Raw genomic sequence first — 21,502 nt, 5'->3', positions numbered from 1 at the left:
ATCGGACACTGTGGTGGGATTAACAAGAAGTGTATCTTTAAAATGGTGTAAAATACTTGTATGTTTGAGGAATTTTAATTATGGGATTTCTGTTGTTTTCACATTCATGGTAACGAGGAGACCAAGGCACAGCGTGATTTGAATACATTCTTCTTTATTTAACGAAGAATACTGAACAAACTATACAAAACAACAAAACGAACGTGAAGCTAATATAACGAGTGCTGACATGCAACTACATATAGACAATAACCCACAAAACCAAAATGGAAAATGGCAACCTAAATAGGATCCCCAATCAGAGACACTGATAAACAGCTGTCTCTGATTGGGAACCAATTCAGGCCACCATAGACCTACAATATGCCTAGACTAACAAACACCCCTAGACATACAAAAACCCTAGACAGGCCAAACAAGCATACCCACCCTCGTCACACCCTGACCTGACCAAAATAAAACAGAAAACATAGATAACTAAGGCACTTTCACTGGCTGTTGTCATATCGATCCCATTAGCGGGATCTCCGCCCAAAGAGGTTCTTAAGTATGCTCTCTAGAATTCTCTCTTTTTCTCTCTTTCTTTCTTTCTTTCTCTCTCTCTCTCTACTCTCTCTCTCTCTGAGGACCTGAGCCCTAGGACCATGCCTCAGGACTACCTGGCCTGATGACTCCTTGCTGTCCCCAGTCCACCTGGTCGTGCTGCTGCTCCAGTTTCAACTATTCTGCCTGCGGCTATGGAACCCTGACCTGTTCACCGGATGTGCTACCTGTCCCAGACCTGCTGTTTCGACTCTCTAGAGACAGCAGGAGTGGTAGAGATATTCTGAATGATCGGCTATGAAAAGCCAACTGACATTCACTCCTGAGGTGCTGACCTGTTGCACCCTCGACAACCACTGTGATTATTATCATTTGACCCTGCTGGTCATTTATGAACATTTGAACATCTTGGCCATGTTCTGTTATAATCTCCACCCGGCACAGCCAGAAGAGGACTGGCCACCCCTCATAGCCTGGTTCCTCTTTAAGTTTCTTCCTAGGTTCCCGCCTGTCATGGGAGTTTTTCCTAGCCACCGTGCTTCTACACCTGCATTACTTGCTGTTTGGGGTTTTAGGCTGGGTTTCTGTACAGCACTTTGTGACATCAGCTGATGTAAGAAGGGCTTTATAAATCAATTTGATTTGTTGAGCATGAAAAACCCAGCAATGTCGCAGTTCTTGACACAAACCGGTGCGCCTGTCACCTACTACCATACCCCATTCAAAGGCACTTACATCTTTTGTCTTGCCCATTCACCCTCTGAAAGCACACGTACACAATTCATGTCTCAATTTTCTCAAGGCTTAAAAATCCTTCTTTAACCTGTCAACTCCCCTTCATCTACACTGACTGAAGTGAATTTAACAAGTGACATTGATAAGAGATCATAGCTTTCACCTGGATTCACCTGGTCAGTCTGTCATAGAAAGAGCAGGTGTTCATAATGTTTTGTACACTCAGTGTATATTCATATTCCCACTACGTACACTGACCTCTGGCCCGTCTACCCATTCAGGTGGTTCAGAGGTTGGAGGAAATGTATAGTTCTTCTGGCATGCTTCACCGTAGGGATGATGCCAAGTTTCCTCCAGACGTGACACTCGGCATTCAGGCTCAATCTTGGTTTCATGAGACCAGAGAATCTTATATATACATTATATTCACTGTGCTTATGAAAGTTTTTTGGACATAAAATACATCAATAGGATTCTAAATGGTTAAAAGTTCACATTTGGGATCTATCTGATGATTAGCCCAATAGGTTAAATGCAGATAGGCAACCCAATGCTTTACCTATTTATTTATCACCACTCTGCTGCATCAGTTGGGTGATATTACTTATAGATGATATTACTTATTGCGAATATGATACCTGATAATATATTTTAGATGGTGTCAGTATAATTTTATTTTCATTCATTTAGAAGTAAAATGTCCTTTTGAAAAGTCACCAGAGCTGAGCATCTCAGTCCTTCTAAATACATTTTAGAACAGAAGACACACTTACATTGTAAAATGAATGTCAAATAAATAAGCAAATTCATAATAATGGTCTTACAGAATGGACAGGCACCACCGGTGAGCAGTGAGTGATGAGACTGAACGCAGTGTGCAACCACATGATCAAACTATAGTTTGCAAAAAGGAATAGCAACAGACTTTATTCCAGAATATTGAGGAAGTGAACGTTTACTTTAACTTAAAGAAAATGTCTTAGTAAAAGAAAAAGCTAATTGAAACAACAAAAAACACCACACGATTGTGTTCAATCTCAAGTTCTCACCAAAATGACTGTCAATTGGCTGTGTAAGCCTTGTAATTGAAGCTGTATTGACAGGAGCGACACACTACACAATCCCATTTCAACCCTATTTCAATCTTATTTCAACCCTATTTCAACACTATTTCAACCCTATTTCAATCCCATTTCAACCCTATTTCAATCTTATTTCAACCCTATTTCAACACTATTTCAACCCTATTTCAATCCTATTTCAAATTTATTTCCTATTTTGATTTCACAGATTACCCAGGTTTAAAAAAGTGTTATGCATTTACTCATCACATCTATAAAGAGTTCTAGCAAGTGGTAGCCTATATTTGCAGTTTCATATTTCATACATATAGAGAGAAAAGATATTTCAGACGATTGAACACACAGAAGTTGCAAAACAAAGCCACATAAAATGGCACAATGACCAATTTCTATGCTGTGGGTCAAATAAGGTAGAGCATTTGACTGAGGAGGAGAAACAGGAAGGGGCTGAGGTTCTGTCCTCTGAGGCTCACGGTGCTGCTATTTGTAGGCTCAGGAGTTGGTTTCTCTGCAAAATAAAGAGGGACATTTTTATAGTGTTATCATACTGTATCATCAACTTCTTAAAACTGTTAATGGAAATTCCAATACTGTATAGATAAAAGAGGCTGTTACACTTGGTTGTAATGCAAACCTTGAACAGAAAGTTCCACTTGACAAAGAACGTCCCCTGTTGGTATGAAACATAAATAACTCCCACTATCAGAGTCCTTGAGGTCAGTCAGTAGAAGAGAAAAGTTGCCTTTTGTCCACTCATCAGAGAACATACTGGTTCTGTCTCTGAACTGAGAGTTTTGCTTGGACAAATCTGCTTTTCCATCAATAATACTGTAGACAGTCACATCATCTGCGGTTTCCCAAAAAATGTTTAAATTTTTAAGCGCCTTCTCAATGTATGTGCAAGGCAAGATAACATTATCTCCCTTGAAGCCTTCAACGTTGACCTGCGAAGAGACTTCAGAACAGAGACATAAAAACAGAGACATAAAAATGTGCCTCCAATTAATCCATCTGACACTACAATACTAAGTGACTATTTGAAATGAATACCTTGGGGTCCAATCAACAGGATCACACAAACCGGTAACCAGCACCTGTGGAGTAGTGATAGAGAATGTTATGGTTGGGAACGAGACTAGCAGGGTTATAAACACAGTGGCCTGGCTGAACATGAAAAGGAGGCTGAGCAACCAATCATAACCTAAGAAACTGTTAATTTACTGTGCATTAAAATGACTTTGTAAAGCAACAAAAAACAATACAGACCTACTCTTTGTTTCTAAGATATAAACTAGCCAAAAGATGCGGTCTGCATGGTATTACTTGTAACTGTGGTAACTGAAGGTAATGCAGGTAACAGACGTACACAGTCTGCTTGCAGTACAGTTTAGCGATGCGGAGGTAGACTCATAACCTGCAGTCGCTGCGTTTATATCCTTGGGAAGGGTGGCTTTAAGGTCATTAAATATTGTCTGGATGAAGTGCGGGTGGGTGACGGGAGGGTTTAGTAAGAAGAAAAAATACCTTTAAAAATGTCACAAATGAGGGCCTCCCGGGTGGCGCAGTGGTCTAGGGCACTGCATCGCAGCGCTAGCTGCGCCACCAGAGTCTCTGGGTTCGCGCCCAGGCTCTGTCGCAGCCGGCCGCGACCGGGAGGTCCGTGGGGCGATGCACAATTGGCCTAGCGTCGTCCGGGTTTGGCCGGTAGGGATATCCTTGTCTCATTGTGCTCCAGCGACTCCTGTGGCGGGCCGGGTGCAGTGCGCGCTAACCGAGGGGGCACGGTGTTTCCTCCTGTGTTAAGAAGCAGTGCGGCTTGGTTGGGTTGTGCTTCGGAGGACGCATGGCTTTCAACCTTCGTCTCTCCCGAGCCCGTACGGGAGTTGTAGCGATGAGACAAGATAGTAATTACTAGTGATTGGATACCATGAAAAATTGGGGAGCAAAGGGGGTAAAAGAAAATATTTAAAAAATCACAAATTATTAGCTACATTTCAGTTTTTTTTCCATTATTTAATATTTAAAAGTCTGAAATATGGAATTGTTTTAAGATTTAGCTATTTGATTTTGAATTGTACCCCTTGAGGTATAAAAAATATAGTCCATCTGGCCTTTACTGCTATAGCCCATAGAAACGCATTGATAAATGTCAACAACAAAAAAGACAGTCAAAAAATAAATAATAAGGAATAAGTTTTTGAAGTGTCTGTCCTATATCTAAGAGATATAAGAAAGCTCAGGAAATATATCTCGCTATATATTTTTACACATATTTAACCCCGTATTTCTGTTGGAACAAAACTACCTCCATACTTCCATTCATGTGTACCTTTAGACCAGTGGGTTACCTTTAGACCAGTGGGTTACCTTTAGACCAGTGGGTTACCTTTAGACCAGTGGGTTACCTTTAGACCAGTGGGTTACCTTTAGACCAGTGGGTTACCTTTAAACCAGTGGGTTACCTTTAGACCAGTGGGTTACCTTTAGACCAGTGGGTTACCTTTAGACCAGTGGGTTACCTTTAAACCAGTGGGTTACCTTTAGACCAGTGGGTTACCTTTAGACCAGTGGGTTACCTTTAGACCAGTGGGTTACCTTTAGACCAGTGGGTTACCTTTAGACCAGTGGGTTACCTTTAAACCAGTGGGTTACCTTTAAACCAGTGGGTTACCTTTAAACCAGTGGGTTACCTTTAAACCAGTGGGTTACCTTTAAACCAGTGGGTTACCTTTAGACCAGTGGGTTACCTTTAGACCAGTGGGTTACCTTTAGACCAGTGGGTTACCTTTAGACCAGTGGGTTACCTTTAAACCAGTGGGTTACCTTTAAACCAGTGGGTTACCTTTAGACCAGTCCCATGACAAAACGAAGAACTCCATAGTGTTCATGAGAGTCTCCCCTTTCTATAGAGTGATCATATTAGTTTGTAGGCCAAACCGTTCGGATGCTACAGAAGCTTTGGTGAGATGACCGATTCTCGGGATGTCTCATGGTCTGACAAACAGCGTATAGCTCTGCCACTTTCCACCACAGCTGCGGAAGGGCGACATAGGCGGAGTGGTCGATTGCGACGCAGCCCACGCAATGTTTTATTATATCTGTAGTTTAAATGTAGGGATTTTAATAGGGATGTTTTTATTATGTTATTTTGAATATACTCGAGGGGGTTTTAAGGCTACCTGGCATTAGTGCGATGTCCAAGGCTTAAATAACTATATGTGTGCCAAGCATGCCAAATAACATACATGCCTAATGCTTTTGCAAAGGGCAGAAACAGTTGTTGATCCAAGAAAATAAAAAGGGCCATGTTTAATTCAATAAGAGAAAAGCTGCGAAATGGACAGTTGAAAATAAAAATAGTAGAGATGGAAGAGACAGAACAGTAGCCTAATGTTTGGTAAAGATTTGCTGAAGTGGTAAAAGAGGATGATATCAGTGCTGCCGTGTTATGTGTGATGATTGTGAGGTGATATACAAACTCACCAGTCACAACACAGGGATTTCAAATAAGCCTATGGCACATCAAGGGAACTGTAGCCTACTGTTCAGATGGGTTAAATGGAAACTGATATCTGGACACTTACTGTAGGTCTATAACCTCACACATAGCTGTATTATTAACTCCTACTGCAGAATTAAGCATTTCTTGCAGTAAAATTATAGGCCTACACACATAGGCTACATTTTGACTAGAGAACAGGAGTGGAGAATGACAGAAGAGAAGCTGCAAGTATCTAATTACAGACAAGTTGACTTACAAATAGCCTACCAAAATGTCGGAAATGATAAGCAGAAACATATATAAAATCAGGCAACAACAACCAAATCCTGCAACCCCTGTCAAAAAAATCGTTCTGCGGTCTCTGACTGTAGCATACACGCATTTTCTATTTTAGCGGTTTGGGTTGGGTGAGGACCTCATATTTCAACACAGTCTCACATTCAATTCGCGCATATATGTACAAAATGTATTTCAGCAGATTTCGTGCGTTTTTGTGCAATTTTGTGCTGGTTTGGGCTGGTTAAATTCGTTTGAAAATACACGAATTTCTGTGCTACTTAATTCGTGCGAAAAGACACGAATTTAACCAGTAGGTGACACAAGCCTTTGCAACAACCATATAGACGCGATCATTTATATTTCATTTTTGTTCTTCTTAATGGCTAATTCAACGTCATGAATATACAGAAATGTTGTCTTTGTTTAACCATGTTTTAAAATGTGTCGTTGTATGCCTATATGTACTGTTTTAGACTTGCTGAACAGATTAATTAATTAATTAATTAATTAATATTAATGCCAATGCTGTTTTCTGTGCTTGATTTCGCTTAATACTTTGGATACTGGTGCACTTGTAATCAGAACGCCTTTTTGTCATGTAGGCAACCATACACGATTTTCTTCATAACCCATTTCATATTTCGTGGAGCCTAAATTACACAATTTTCTTCATAATGCATGTATTACATGTTAATGTAAAATAATGAATTATGTTGGCTTACACTTATGGCCTTTCCAAGGCCTTTCCATACCTTAAGGGAACATTTTAGCACTCGCCATATGGTTAGTGAGAAACGCCACATTGCAAATGTAAGGTCCCTTACTAGACGTCCTGCAACGTTTCTAAAATTCGCGGACGGCGTCGGGCCGTGCGCGGGGGAGAGATCTTTCAGGAAGTCATCAAACTAAATATCTCGGACGTTCGGTTTCCGTTTTATAAAAATAACACATTTTGGTCATTTTTCCGCAGTCTAGGAAATTCCCACCAGAGGGAAAATAAATAATATTGCAAATGCACAAGCACATTGCAAATGCATGTGGCCTTTTCTCCTAAACGGAAAATATTTCGAAGACGTAATGGACAGTTGGCCCCGAACAAGATGGCGTCGAGGCCTCAACGCTTTTTGAGTTATGGCCATTTTTCTGGGATTAAAGGTCAAAAACGTAAAGTAGGGTGCTAATTTGACCGCTTCACGTCAAAGTACATAAGCATACGGTGTCAGAAAAAAAGAACCAGCCATTTATCTATCGTAATTTAAGAGAAATCGTACATTGACAAATTGGTCATGTTCACAAAAAGGAGTTAAAAAAAAAAAGAATTACAGATCCAGTTGCAGTGTGTTCAGACGAACATTTTTTAAGTGGGTCTCGAAGCTCTGCCACTGCATCGCAGTGCTAGCTGCGCCACCAGAGTCTCTGGGTTCGCGCCCAGGCTCTGCCGCAGCCGGCCGCGACCGGGAGGTCCGTTGGCCTAGCGTCGTCCGGGTTAGGGAGGGTTTGGCCGGTAGGGATATCCTTGTCTCATCGCGCTCCAGCGACTCCTGTGGCGGGCCGGGGGCAGTGCGCGCTAGCCAAGGGGGCCATGTGCACGGTGTTTCCTCCGACACATTGGTGCGGCTGGCTTCCGGGTTGGAGGCGCGCTGTGTTAAGAAGCAGTGCGGCTTGGTTGGGTTGTGCTTCGGAGGACGCGTGGCTTTCGACCTTCGTCTCTCCTGAGCCCATACGGGAGTTGTAGCGATGAGACAAGATAGTAATTACTAGCGATTGGATACCACGAAGAAAAGGGGATAAAAGGATGGAGTGAAAAAGTACGGTGCTTAAAGACACACAAAGCCTGCAATGGCATTGCCATTATCTCCAGGCCGTGCCGAGTTCAACGAGATGCCCCGCTTGACCGTAGCTAGCTCGGTCTGAGTGCAGCGACAGGGACAAGAAGAAGGACCCAAATGACCCTTTGACCTCAATTTCATATTTTTTTGCTTTTGGGAGACAGAGAGAGAACCGTTAAGGTTAGAAGCACAATTTGACCTCAGGAACGTTCCTAAGGTCCTCCCGATCGGTGCAAGCCTAACATTGACCGTGTGGCATTAACCCTTAATAGTTAAAAGAAGGTGTTTACATCAAACCGTTTACAATGACATGTCTCCCCATAGGAATACATTGCCTGCTCCCCTAAATTCAACCTGAAGCCTATGTGGGTTAATAATGCCTTATGAACCTGTCTTCGATGACAATCCATCAGGCCACTATGAGGTCTACCTGTGTCGATTCTAAAGATTCGATTTTAAATCACCCTAAAAGTGTTTGCCATACCCAACCTGCAGTTTGAGAGAAATAGTGCATTCAACCCTATGTAAATCAGTGAGTTCTTAACGTATAGACTTAAAACTCAGGATTCTGTAAAAGCCCACTCCAATGAGGATATGTGTTTACTTTCAGCTTCCTGTGCCAACCGGAAGTGCCATAATTGGTGTCAAAAGGGCTGTTTCGAAGGGTTAAAAAAGTCAAATCTTTCCAAAACTTAATATATGTAAATAGGCAACCCTCATGAACTGTACATCAGTCATTCATCCCATCAGATTTCAAGGAAAAATTTACACACCCACACAGAAAGGATGGAGTGACACACTGAGGGGCTTAGAGGCAGACAGTGCCTGCAATAGTTACTTTTGTTTGAACTTTTAAAGAACCGTCAGACCTAGAGTTCTGAAACTTTACAAACCTGTTCTAGAGCTCAGGTCGATTAAGCACGGTGAGTTATGTGGCTCTAGAAGGTTCTCGGACCGATAAAAAGCCTCGGTGCATTTGCATTGACTTCAATTCATTTTGAGCATTACAAAATGGTGACATTTAGAAAAGTCCCAGAGTTGCAAGACTAGGTGCATTGAAACCGGCTCGGCCCATAGAGACGGACCCCGACATTTCTGTCCGATAGCTCATTCAAGGATCCCGTAGCAAGGCATGGAAAAAAGTGGAATTTCAGCACCAATTAAGGTTTTGCTCGGGCACCGAATGACCTATCGAGCCGAAACTTGGGATTCGAGGTCGGCTCACATAGGGCTAAACATAATGTGAAAACTGGACCCGCAGCTAGAACATAACTACGTATTATTTGTTTTATTATGGTTTAAATGGAAGGCGCTGTGAATTTTGGGCCTGCTCTGAAATATGTGATAGTTGGCTTCTAAACGAGTTGGAAAAAGTGAGTTTGGAGTCAGATGGTATCAGTTTGGTGTCTGAAAATATCTAATTGGCTGATGGACACTGACTTGCTAGTTGACTTTTGTGCATTTGCAATATGTTTCAACAGTGAAAAACCACCAAAATAGCATTCTGAAATCACCACTAAAAATGACATCACCATAGCCGTGCCGAGTTCAACGAGATGCCCCGCTTGACCGTAGCTTGCTCGGTCTGAGCGCAGCGACAGTGACAAGAAGATGACCCTTGACCTACATTTCAAGTCTTTTGCTTTTGGGAGACAGAGAACTGTTAAGGTTTAGAAGCACAATTTGACCTCAGGAACGTTCCTAAGGTCTCTGTGCAAGCCTAACATTGACCGTGTGGCATTAACCCTTAACAGTTAAAAGGTGTTTACATCAATCAGTTTACAATGACATCTCACCCCATAGGATCACATTGCCTGCACCCCTAAATTCAACCTGAAGCCTATGTGGGTTATGAATGTCTTATGAACCTGTCTTCAATGACAATCCATCAAGCCACTATGAGGTCTACCTGTGTTGATTCTAAGCTTCCTGGAGCAACCGGAAGTGATAAAATCACCCTAAAAGTGTTTTGCCATACCCAACCAGCAGTTTGTGATATATAGTGCATTCAACCCTGTGTAAATCAGTCAGTTCTTAACGTATAGACTTAAAACTCAGGATTCTGTAAAAGCATACCCCGATCAGGATATGTATTTACTTATAGCTTCCTGTGCCAACCGGAAGTGCCTTAAAATGGGGTCATAGGTGCTGTTTCGAAGGTTTAAAAAAGTCAGATCTTTCCAAAACTTTAAATGTGTGAATCGGTCAACCCTCATGAACTGTAAATCAGTAATTTCGCTAAACAGATGTCAAAGAAAAGCTCTCTCACACACACACACACACACACACACACACACACACACACACACACACACACACACACACACACACACACACACACACACACACACACACACACACACACACACACACACACACACACACAGCAAGGATGGAGTGAAAAAGTATGGTGCTTAAAGACACACAGAGCCTTAAATGCTTTTAGGGGGGATCCAGACTTCCATACCCACTCTGGGAGCGCTATACGCTCTGGGAGCGCTATACTACCGCCCCAAATCAAAAAAATATTCTGTTTTTTCTTCTGGAAAATATTTTATGTTTTTTCTTCTCGAGTCAATGGCCTGAGTGATTTATGGAGGTTTTCAAAAAATATTCTAAGTCCAAACTTTTCATGCACCTGGTATTTTTTGGGGGTTACCAGGCGTCATTTTTCAAAACGGTTGACATTGCTTTTAGGGGGCATCCAGAGTGTCACATGACCGGATGAGGTAACTATTCTTGTTCTTCTTGTAACTTTCCGGTAGGCTAGAAGCTTTCCGGTGTTTTGCTGCTCGACACAGGTCGACGCAGGTATTGCACTTGATTTATCGTTATCGTAACCGTAGGTGCAGCCAAGTGGAAATACGAAAGCTTTCTAGCTATTTCGCACTGACGGTAATTTGAACACAAGAACGTTTCTAGTGAAAAGGTGCTTACACTCAGAGCCATGTATTTACACTCAGCCACCCTAGCCTTATTACGGGTTAACGTTTTGGTAATTTTGGTTGGCCAACAAAATGTAAGATTACAGTGACTGCATACGTTTCCCCAAATGTTATACGAAAAACATTTTTTTTGTTATTGATGGACAATGGCAAGGCTGCCATTGTATTTTCAGTTACATTCTGGTCAATAAAAATGGTTTACACGTTTGTTTTTTAAGAAATACATGTAACTACAACCGAATAAAACACCATTAGCCATCATGCATTGCATGATTCATTCTATACTGAAGTCTGTTCGAAAACAGTACATATAGGCATAAAACCACAATGTTTTAATAGGGATTAAATAAAGACAATATATATATAACCTCTTATGGTTATATGGTTAAAAAAAAGACAAAATATCTATATATTCATAACGTAAAATAAATAAATACAGGCGATCGCGTCTATGGTTGTTGCAACGGCTTGTGTGTCGCCAACTGGTTAAATTCGTGTCTTTTCGCACGAATTAAGTAGCACAGAAATTCGTGTATTTTCAAACGAATTGAACCACCCCAAAAATGCACAAAAACGCACGAAATCTGCTGAAATACATTTTGTACATATATGCGCGAATTGAATGTGAGGCTGGGCTGCATATTTTCACATATAGTCGGGCGGTTGTAGATGGGTTATTAAATTGCGTGGGTGCGGGTGAACAAACAACTGACCCGCGCACCACTAATACAGGCCTATCAACATTGAGATAACAGGGACCTCCCTTACAAAACACTTCTTACATACTACTGTAAGAATAGTTACATTTGTTCGGTAGACAGAAATGGGAGGGGCAACACAGCATGTTTTAAATGAAATTATGGATTTAATCATTAATAACAGACATTTTCGTTACTGTCCAATGATTAATTACAACACAGAAATATATTTCCCCTCCACGTTTTTCAAAGCCTTCATCTAGTAATTTGAGAACCACCGAAGTGACCGAAGGTAGACTTCACCCCTTGTGTGTTATCAGGGCTTGATAGTAACCATTTTTTACTTGTCTGAAGGCTCAAATCAAATTGTATCGGTCACATACGTGTTAGGCAAATGTTATTGCGGATGTAGCAAATGCGTGCGTTTCTAGCCCCCGACAGTGCAGTAATATCTAACAAGTAATATCTAACAATTTCACAACATATACCCAATACACACAAATCTAAGTAAAGGAATGGATTTAAGAATATGTAAATATATGGAGGAGCAAGTCATTTGCCCCCCCCCCCCAAAAGGTCTGTAACGCCATGGGCCAAAAAGGTGACTGAAAACTGTTGTATGATCCATGGAACCACTTCACAAAATAACATTCATTATTTCACTGGTATTGACAATGGAAGGCTGCTGGTCTCTGATCCCATGTATTATACAGTATCTCCTGCCGTTGTGGCCTTGAGCAAGGCCCTTAACCCCCCACAAAGTAAAATACTACACTGATGGGCTACTGTGTAAAACACATGTGGTCCATCAACCTCCATCTGGAGAGCTTCTGTGTGTGTCGGCTTTTGATCCAACCCTGTTCAAACACTATCTGCTCGAACACACCAGCTTATCAAGGTCCTGTTGAGCAGCTGATGTTTTACAATGTGGTGTGTTCGAGCAGGGCTGGAGCAAAAGCCTGCACATCCAGTAGCTCTCCTGGAATCCCCAGGAGGATGGTTGGCATCCCTGCAACATTACAATTACAAGCAAAAACATTGTCTTTATAAAATAATTCCCTCACTCAATGAACCAGGGATCAAATGGCTAAGGTGGGCGAGGTATTTTTTTAAAAATATATATATTTTTATTATTAACAACAATTATAACACAATATACAAACATCTTACAAAAAATCTACCAAATAACACAGAAACTTTACACACGGGGTATACATAAGTAAACAAAAATGTACAAGGTTTCACAGGCAATTCGTTTGCTTTACAGTTTTTCAGATTATGCACCACTTCAAAATAAAATTCGAGTTCAATTAAAAAAAAAATAACGTTGTTTTTTTCCCCCGCTTGCATGTATGTAAATAATATTTACCATGCTGTCACGTCTGCTCCCGCTCTTCCCTACCTGCTTCGTCTCTCCAGCGTCAATACATGTGGCACATGCAGATTCATTGTATATTCTTTAATCTGATATAAATCATGAAACAAAAGTAAAACACCTTTACCATCAAGACGAACCCTAGCACCAGTTGATCTAAAAGATAAATGTACATCCATCCAAAAGATCTTACTGCAAATACATTCAAAGAACACATGACTTGTGGTTTCATTCTCAATTTGACAAAACACACACTTCATCGATATCAATTTGAAATTGTCAGTACCTAATTTACTGGATATATTAAATTAATACTTTTTTTAAAGACACTTCACGGACTTCGTTATTGACACAATATGTTCTCCTTAAGTTCCATACCGCATTCCAATTCTATAATTCCAGTATACTTTTGCAGGAGGAGAAGAAAGCTCGGTACTCATCTTCCTAATATAATTATTTGTGCACTTTTTTTATCCTTAACGCATAAACCATCTAATAGGAAGCTGAAACTGAATTCCACATTCCTCTGAAGATTGTAATTTCCCTGTATACGTCTTATAAGGCATGTAGCTATTGCATCAATAACGATGGCGTACTCCTTCGCCGTTTAATTTAAGGACAATTATATTTAGCTCTGTTACATTTTAGGAGAAATACAATGCCACCAACCTTTGTAAAAAGATTTGGAATGATATTTCAAATCCTATCCTTAAATTGGATGTAATTGTCAAGGTGCAGCGTCGTGAGCGTACATTTTCTCTTTTATTTGAAATGACGCCGACAAAACAATAAACACTACAAAACAAACCGTGAAGCTTAGGGCACAATGCCTCAAACAAAGTTAACTTCCCACAAACACAGGTGGAAAAAGGAGCTACCTAAGTATGGTTCTCAATCAGAGACAACGATAGACAGCTGCCTCTGATTGAGAACCACACCCGGCCAAACACAAAGAAATACAAAACATAGAACATAGAATGCCCACCCCATATCACACCCTGACCTAACCAAATAGAGAAATAAAACAGATCTCTAAGGTCAGGGTGTGACAGTAATTCTTGATCCTTCTAGTCTTAAAGATAATAGGATATACCAAACTCATTTAAACCACCCAGTCTACTTCTTTAATTGTTGCTTTGGGAACATCCAATGCCATTGCAGTATATACTAGTCTTGATAATCCTTCAATTTTTTTGACAGCAATACACGACCATTTAAAGACAACCAAGCATCAAACCTCTTAACATTATTAGTGGTGGAATTAAAATTCAATGCGCCCTTCGTTTGGTTTTTACATATCTTAATTCCCAGGTATGTATTAAAATGTTTATGGGAATAACAGCAATATCAACCAAATCATTACATATAGCCTTTAATGCAAATAAATCACAATTGTTTTTACATTTAAAGTCAAACCAGATACAGAGGAAAATACATTCAAACAATCCACAGCTTTGGATAACCTGTGTTCAAGGTGGGCAAGGTAACCAGATGAGATGTTTATCTATTTGTAAGGTTCAAATATTCAGTGTTCAGGGGAGTTCTTGACAGCATAGGAGTTACTTGTCAATTAGGCTATTCTAAGAATATTTTAAAAACTTTGTCAGAATTACATGTCCAATATTGAATAGAGAATCCTACCCAATTTTTAGCGCTTGAGAGATGTTTTTATAACCTGAGTATGCAGCATTGGTTTCATCAACATCAACCGTGCACCAGTATCAACTGCGTTCCGGCCATTTGCGAGAGCCAGTGGAAAGTTATTTTAGGACATGACAATGACATTAATATATGTATTGTAAACTAGCGAGAAAACCAGGCAAACTACATAATATGTTTTCAATTGACTAGTTAGTCGGTTGTATATCATTATTTTACCTGCTGCACAAATGTCTCGCTCTCTCTCTTCTGGCTACACCCTACTGGCACACACCAGGACTTTTCCAGGATTTTGATTGAAGATCCAAAATGGGCTATAACTGGGCAAACAACTCACTAACTAGCAATGAATACCAACAAATGTGCACACGGCTAGGCTCGCTTTGATAAAGAAAAACGCATATCACGACTGCATGATTGAAAGCCCGCTTGTGTCTGTCAATGCAGGCCTACACTCTTAAAATTAGGGGTTCAACAAGGGTTCTTCTCTAAGATCCTCAAAGTTAATCGAAGAAATATAGTAGGTGGGGTTAATCGAGGAACCTCCTAAGTATGTGGGGGTTCTTGCAGGAACCTAACTGCACAACTGAAACGTTTGGAATTTTTATTTGAAAGGACAGCATCTCCTCACCTTTGTGTCTGTAGGTATACAGAAGAGGAGCCATACAAAGGTATGTCAAGTGGTATTGGTATGTTATACCTTGGTTTTTGTGGTGAATGAGAAACATTTTGATAATGGTTTAAAAGGAAACCTGTTCGATCACCATGCACTGCAAAATCATTCTGGCTACGGAGACAGAGAACATCAACACGCAAGGGCTAGGCTACCTGCCGCCCCATTATGCTTTGGGCTCTGCTGGGAGTTAACCTCATATTTTGAGGTTGTAATTCTGCTTTGGCACTATAATCATTATAAACACTGACAACTAAAATATGGGGTAATTGTTATGTGTATTATTATTTAAAAAATTAACCCAAAAGTTTATTAAAAAGGTTGGAAGATCCATTAAAAGGGGTTCTTCGAAGAACTTATAGGGGTTCCCCCACAGTTTCAATTTGAAGAATCCCTAAAGGATACTCCAGGAACTTTTTGTTGTTGTTGAGTTTACAATAATTAAAGGCGCTGCATTGTCAATCTGATGTCTGCATTGGCCGCGCAGCATTTACGGTAATACAGCGTATGCAGAAGTCAGGGCCATACATACTTCTTGCACTTCTGGTCAACAGCTCGGTGCTGTTTCGCGATCTGTTGTGAAGGGTAGGTTGGAAGATGGCGGCGAGTGCAGACGAGATTTCAGCTTGCTCCGAGTAACCTTAACTTTTATCCCTCTCAAACTTACTTAAATGTAACGGAACTTGGCTTATAGTAAACACACTAGAGAACGCTTAGTTGACCGCAAATTTGATCTGAAACTTTGAGAAATGGAAGAATTTTTTTTGCGAAAGAGCAAAGGGAAGAGTAGGCAGTTGCTAGCTGAGCACTCATACATTGGAGAAAAACCGCCACCTGACTCCTCGGGAGAAGAAATGGAGGATTCTGGACATTCGGTTGATTCTGAAAATGCAGTCAATAGTCCTGCACCCAAAAGACACAAATAATTGTCTTTGCGCGAACTACGGGTCAACATAATCGATGCTGTCTCTGCAAAGATAAACGAAAGAGCCGATGGTCTGGAGAAAATGATACTCGAAAACACATAAAAAATAGTTGACCTCGAGACCTCTCTGAATCATGCATACAAGAGTATCGAAGAGCTTAAACGTGCAAACACTGCTACTTCTGAGAAATGCACTGCACAAGAGAAGACCATAGCAGACATGCAGGAGCGCTTATCGGAAGCAGAGCGATACCGGAGAAGAAGGTGGGGGCTACGGCTTTACGGTGTCCCGGAGCACCAGGATGAGAATGTGAAGCGCTTAGTAAGAGACATCTGTAACCGTCTGGCACCGGACTTCCCCGATAGATATATGGATATATGGATATATGGATATATGGCTGTGGATGTGGATGTCGCTCATCGTATTGGGAAGAAACAAGACGCCATCGTCAGCCGCTCGATCATCATCCAGTTTGCTTTTCGCACAGCAAGAGATGCAGTTTGGAAGAAAGCAAAGGAAAGCGCATTTCTGAAAGAGAGAACATTTAGATTCGGGTAGGACTTGACTGCAGCAGCAAAGGCAAAATTGTGGCCTCTTGTACAACAGTCCCGAAATCAAGGGAAGGGTGGATACTACAGGGGAATACGACCGGGGTGATTTGTTCTGTCGGTAGGTTTACAAGGTAGCTCCTTCCCCACTGCAAACTGAGCGTTCTAGTTTTGAAATATGGTGTTACTGTTTTACAAGTTAAGACTTCTGTTAATACATATATGAAGCAGCTTTTTATAGAGAGGGTAGAGTTGAGATTGCATAGGATTTGTCTTTCTATTCTATAGATATGGACTTGAAGTTTGTCAATCAATGCCAATGCAACCTGTTGAAGAGAAAAGCTTTTTTTTGTTTTGTTGTAAGGACTGCAACGCAGATCTTGTATTTGTTCAATAAACACATTCATGCAAAGAGGACTATAATTATTGGAAAAATCAGTGGGGAAATGTCATTTTTTTGGCCCACAGGACTAATCATTCAGCTGGGGTTGCAATTTTAGCACACATTTTCAAAGGGACATTTTTGTTCACTCAAATGGACATTAAATGGACATTGGGGTAGTAGCGGTCATCAACCACATGGAGAGATTATTTGTGTTGTGTAATGTATATGGAACTTACTTCTAGAGGAAATTTAAGAAATTCTTAAGTCTTCTGAGAAAATATCCATCCAGTCAGATTATAGTTGGTGGAGATTTGAATATGGTTTATTCTAATGAGACTGATAGATTGCCCCATAGGCCTAACATTGGTGTGAACAAGTTGGTGAAGTTCTGCCAAAGCCTGGACTTAATTGACATATGGAGAGTTAAAAACCCTGGAGAGAAACAATACACATGGAGTAATAGAGGTCGTTCTCTAAAATCAAGAATTGACTTGTGGGTGATAACCTCTAGTCTTGAGCCCAACACTGTAGAGGTAAAAATACTGCCTGCAGTCCTGACAGATCATAAAGTCATATGGTTGACTGTAAGAATGTGCAGTAATGATGGTAAGAAATACTCTGGTGGTTATTGGAAATTAAATAACTCATTGTTATTGCATGATTTAAATATATAATTTCTGTTTACTGGAGTTTAGCTACATCTAATGCAAAATATGGACATTTAAAATCCGCTCAGCCTCTATTACTTATGGAAAACGTCTTGCTTTAAGGAGATGTGAGGTAGCTGAACTCTCTAAGACAATTGCCGATATCACAGAGATTGAGCATCTTGATCTTAATGAGGAAGCTAAATTGAATGATTTACAGAATCAACTAGATACATTGTATGAGGAAAAGGCTAGAGGAGCCTTCAGAAGATCCAGAAAACAATGTCTTGAAAAAGGCAAAAAGAACAGTAGCTACAGATTTAATTTGGAAAAGAGTAGAGGGGAACTCAACACACTTGGGAAATGTAAGATGAATGGGGTTACCACTGAGGATAGAGAGTTGTTATCAGACTTTACCACTAAGTTTTATGAGAATCTTTACTCCTTAGATTACAATTTGAGTGACTCTAAGGATCTCTAACATCTCTGAAAAAGATACTGTAACCTACCTCGGTGTAAAGATCATTCACAACCTTCGCTACAACATTCGCTATATGTCTGTATTTGATTTGATATAATGTGGATTGGTTTTATTTATTTATTTTTCTTATTTCTTTGTGGAATCCCTCTGGCTGTTATGTTTGTTTTGCATGTTACTGTTATACATTATTTTTTTTAAAGATCTGTTGTGAAGGAAGTTGTCAAGGAAGTGAGTTTTTGTTTTATACAGGACCTCCCGCCCCCACTTACAGTGAACCAATCATGTCAATGCAGCGCTTTATGGAGCCCTCCGCATTGTTACAACACTTCGTTTGCACACAGCAATGCAGTACGGAGCTCAATTTTCACATCAAGCATAAATTGGCTCTTGTACTCTGATAAATTCTGCAGATATTGGGAGGACAGTGTGGTACACGTTGCATGCAGAGGGAACTGATTTAATTCTGATCCGAGTAGCCGAGTTGTTTGATAATGTGATTTTTGCGTGATTTAATTCTATATTCTTCTTGTCCAAGCGGACAAGTGTTAATAATGTCGATCCCTGGTTATCATGTTTGGCAGATATGAAAGAAAATACATTGTCTAGCTATGGCGGAATAGAAAAATGGTGACCGCCAGGAGGAGTTTTTGTGATGGCTCCACATCTGAAAATGTTCAGGACCCCAAACTGTACAAGTGTAGACTTACCAAGTTTTATGCTTTTATGAAAAAGTGAACAATTCACCAAAAATGTGGCACATATCACCAGGACTATTTGTTAATTTGTTGGGTAGCCAGGATGCAGTGTGGGAACACCTGCAGTGCTTACTATTTTCAGTAGATGGTACTGTTCAACCAGTTAAAACGCACCCGGTCAAATTGTGTAGTAGTGTACCACTGTAAGTGATGATGACGCAAAAGGACAAAAAAACAAGTGCAAGTTTGCACAGATTATTTGACCTGTATAATATTGATGCGGTTCTTGAAATGTTAAAGAGACGTTGCAGAGACTTTGACCACAGCCTCACCTCAAATCCCTGAATAAAGTTTGCTTGTTTGCAGCACTCCTAACAGGTTAGTTTTGAGGGATGTCTGAATAGAAGACAGTTACAATACAACTGGATTGACCCTTCATGTATAAATGGACACACTACATCATCGCATTTTAGTAAAGTACAACTCATGGCAAAGTAGGGGAACGTTAACAAACAATATAATTACTGACTAGCAGTGAAAAGGAGTGACGCATATTCAGTAGACTCTTTTAGTCATCACTGTAACAATGTCACATGACTACCATCATTTTACCGTAAGCATTTCTAAGCATGTTCTTAGCTTGCCCTTATGGATCATGCATTATACTGCAAACCTAATTATTGATACAAGTTCAGGATTTAATCGTCTTGGTGCTGTGTCACTGACTTTGGGAGTAAATGTAATAAACAATGCAGTGACTATTTCTTTTGTTATTTTAAACTTGCATGCAATCAGAGTTCTGATATATCGGTATGCGTTTCAGCACGTTATACTGTTAAAGTTGCACTATGGTTGCTAAAATTCTAATAATTCACCTAATTTCAGTTTCTGTGACAAAACAAACAAGCATAGTGTTGATAAACATTGTACCATCTAAACCGCTGTGAAATATATTTTCCATAAACAAAAATATTGTATTTTCAGCTGTTTGAAGCTGGTGTACAAAACTGAAAGTAAAAGATGCAAAAACTAAATTTAAGAATAGAAGCATAGAAATAGCACACACAGAACAGATGTAACGCTTCTTAGACTTGCTTTTAATGAGAATGACAGATCTATAACTCACATTTCTATGTGAATTTTGTTGGGTAGCCCAAAAAGTACATATTGCAGCTTTAAGCTAAATTATTGGTCCAAATTAGCTGAGACTGATGCAACTGTTTAGGATCTTTACAAAAAGTAACTTACCTCTGGTCTATTCGGCGTCTTGGTGCTAGTATTGAAGGAGAGTTCCTGTTCTGACATGGCAAGGTCAAGATAAGCACTGAAATATAAACCAACAAAATGTGAAAAGTCAATATCAAGTTGATTAACAAAAGCAATATGTAAATTCTCTGTAAATGATTTTTTAAATTGTTATATTTCAAATCTCGTATTTCCATTCACTCACCCAGGATCATAACCATCAGAATAACATTCAGAACACTGTAAATGAACAGAAGACAGTTCTCCCATGATGACCTGTAGTTGGAGGTCTGGTTTGGATAGCTGGATGTCTGGTTTGGATAGCTGGATGTCTGGTTTGGATAGCTGGATGTCTGGTTTGGATAGCTGGATGTCTGGTTTGGATAGCTGGATGTCTGGTTTGTCTGATTGGGATAGTCAGCATAAACATCTGTGCAATAATGCACATGGAAAAATCACTATATTAAATGTGCATGTAGTGATATCCACACAATGCAACTTTACAATTAAAGTACATTAAGTTGGTGTACAGTGCATCACACATGCAATGTTGGGGCTGCATACGCTTGAGTGTACATACTCAAAATTGGATGTATTTCAATAAAGATTTATGTTATATTGAAAGGAATTCATCATTGAATAAAATGTGCACTTACCAGCGGTCATGAGTCTGGTACCATTGCTGAATATCAATCTACTCTCTTCTTTTTTTGCACAGTAGAACACGCCACAATCATCTACTGTTACATTCTGCATGAACAACCTATTTCCTGTTTCTAATGAATATTTCTGTCTATAATTATTATTGTAATAAAAAGCAGCAGGACTACTACTAGTGAAAGAGCGGAGTATGGCCAGTGGAGGCTGTGGTTGGTGCTGTATGTACCAGTATGCACTTTCTATGTTTAGAGAACAGTTTATGGTTGCGTTCTGTCCAAGTTCCACCAGTGTCTCTGTCAAGCCATCAGCTCCCCGACAGCATATAATGAGACCTAGAAACAGATCAGGTCATTCATTACATTACACATTTGATTTGTTTCTTAAGTTATTAAGTACATGTAATAACAAAATAATTGTCTTACACAACAGATGTCCCACAACTCTCAGCATCGTCTCAAATGTGTGATGTTGATTAGGTTGGTTTCCTGCTTGTGTAGCTGTGGTCTGTTAGAGCACTCCTTGCTGCTGTACAGACAAACCACTTTCTTGTTTGTTTGTTTTTTATGGGTGCTAAAGGTCTAAGTCAGATCAATCA

At 40.1% G+C, this 21,502-nt stretch overlaps 1 protein-coding gene across 4 annotated transcripts; it reads right to left on the bottom strand.

The window, feature by feature from the left end:
* Positions 1-2,189: 2,189 nt before the first annotated feature.
* On the bottom strand, positions 2,190-21,469 carry LOC139532522 (CD276 antigen-like). 4 transcript variants are annotated; one of them, XR_011666592.1, is made up of 7 exons: positions 21,330-21,469; positions 20,904-21,239; positions 20,453-20,651; positions 20,251-20,326; positions 3,411-3,454; positions 2,995-3,315; positions 2,190-2,868 (listed from the first exon to the last, which is right to left on the bottom strand). XR_011666592.1 is itself a non-coding variant. In XM_071330273.1 (7 exons), exons 1-7 carry the CDS (start codon positions 21,355-21,357, stop codon positions 2,762-2,764), a joined length of 1,137 nt encoding a protein of 378 aa, XP_071186374.1. In that variant the 5' UTR covers positions 21,358-21,469; the 3' UTR covers positions 2,190-2,761. The 4 variants fall into 4 exon arrangements, 3 of the variants coding, with proteins under 3 accessions (XP_071186374.1, XP_071186375.1, XP_071186377.1); XM_071330273.1 differs by having other exon boundaries at positions 20,453-20,677; XM_071330274.1 differs by having other exon boundaries at positions 2,995-3,030.
* Between the last annotated feature and the right edge of the window lie 33 nt (positions 21,470-21,502).

The sequence above is a fragment of the Salvelinus alpinus genome, chromosome 10, assembly GCF_045679555.1.
Source record: "Salvelinus alpinus chromosome 10, SLU_Salpinus.1, whole genome shotgun sequence".
NCBI classification, from domain to species: domain Eukaryota; kingdom Metazoa; phylum Chordata; class Actinopteri; order Salmoniformes; family Salmonidae; genus Salvelinus; species Salvelinus alpinus.
Note: the sequence above shows the minus strand (reverse complement) of the source record. Positions and strands in the feature narration are given on the sequence as shown.

Coding starts and splice junctions, on each gene's coding strand:
- LOC139532522 (XM_071330273.1), bottom strand. CDS start 21,357: ATGCTGAGAGTTGTGGGACATCTGTTGT. Junction 20,327..20,452: donor TCTGATGGTTATGATCCTGG/GTGAGTGAATGG, acceptor TTTATATTTCAG/TGCTTATCTTGACCTTGCCA. Junction 2,869..2,994: donor AGTGGAACTTTCTGTTCAAG/GTTTGCATTACA, acceptor TTTATTTTGCAG/AGAAACCAACTCCTGAGCCT.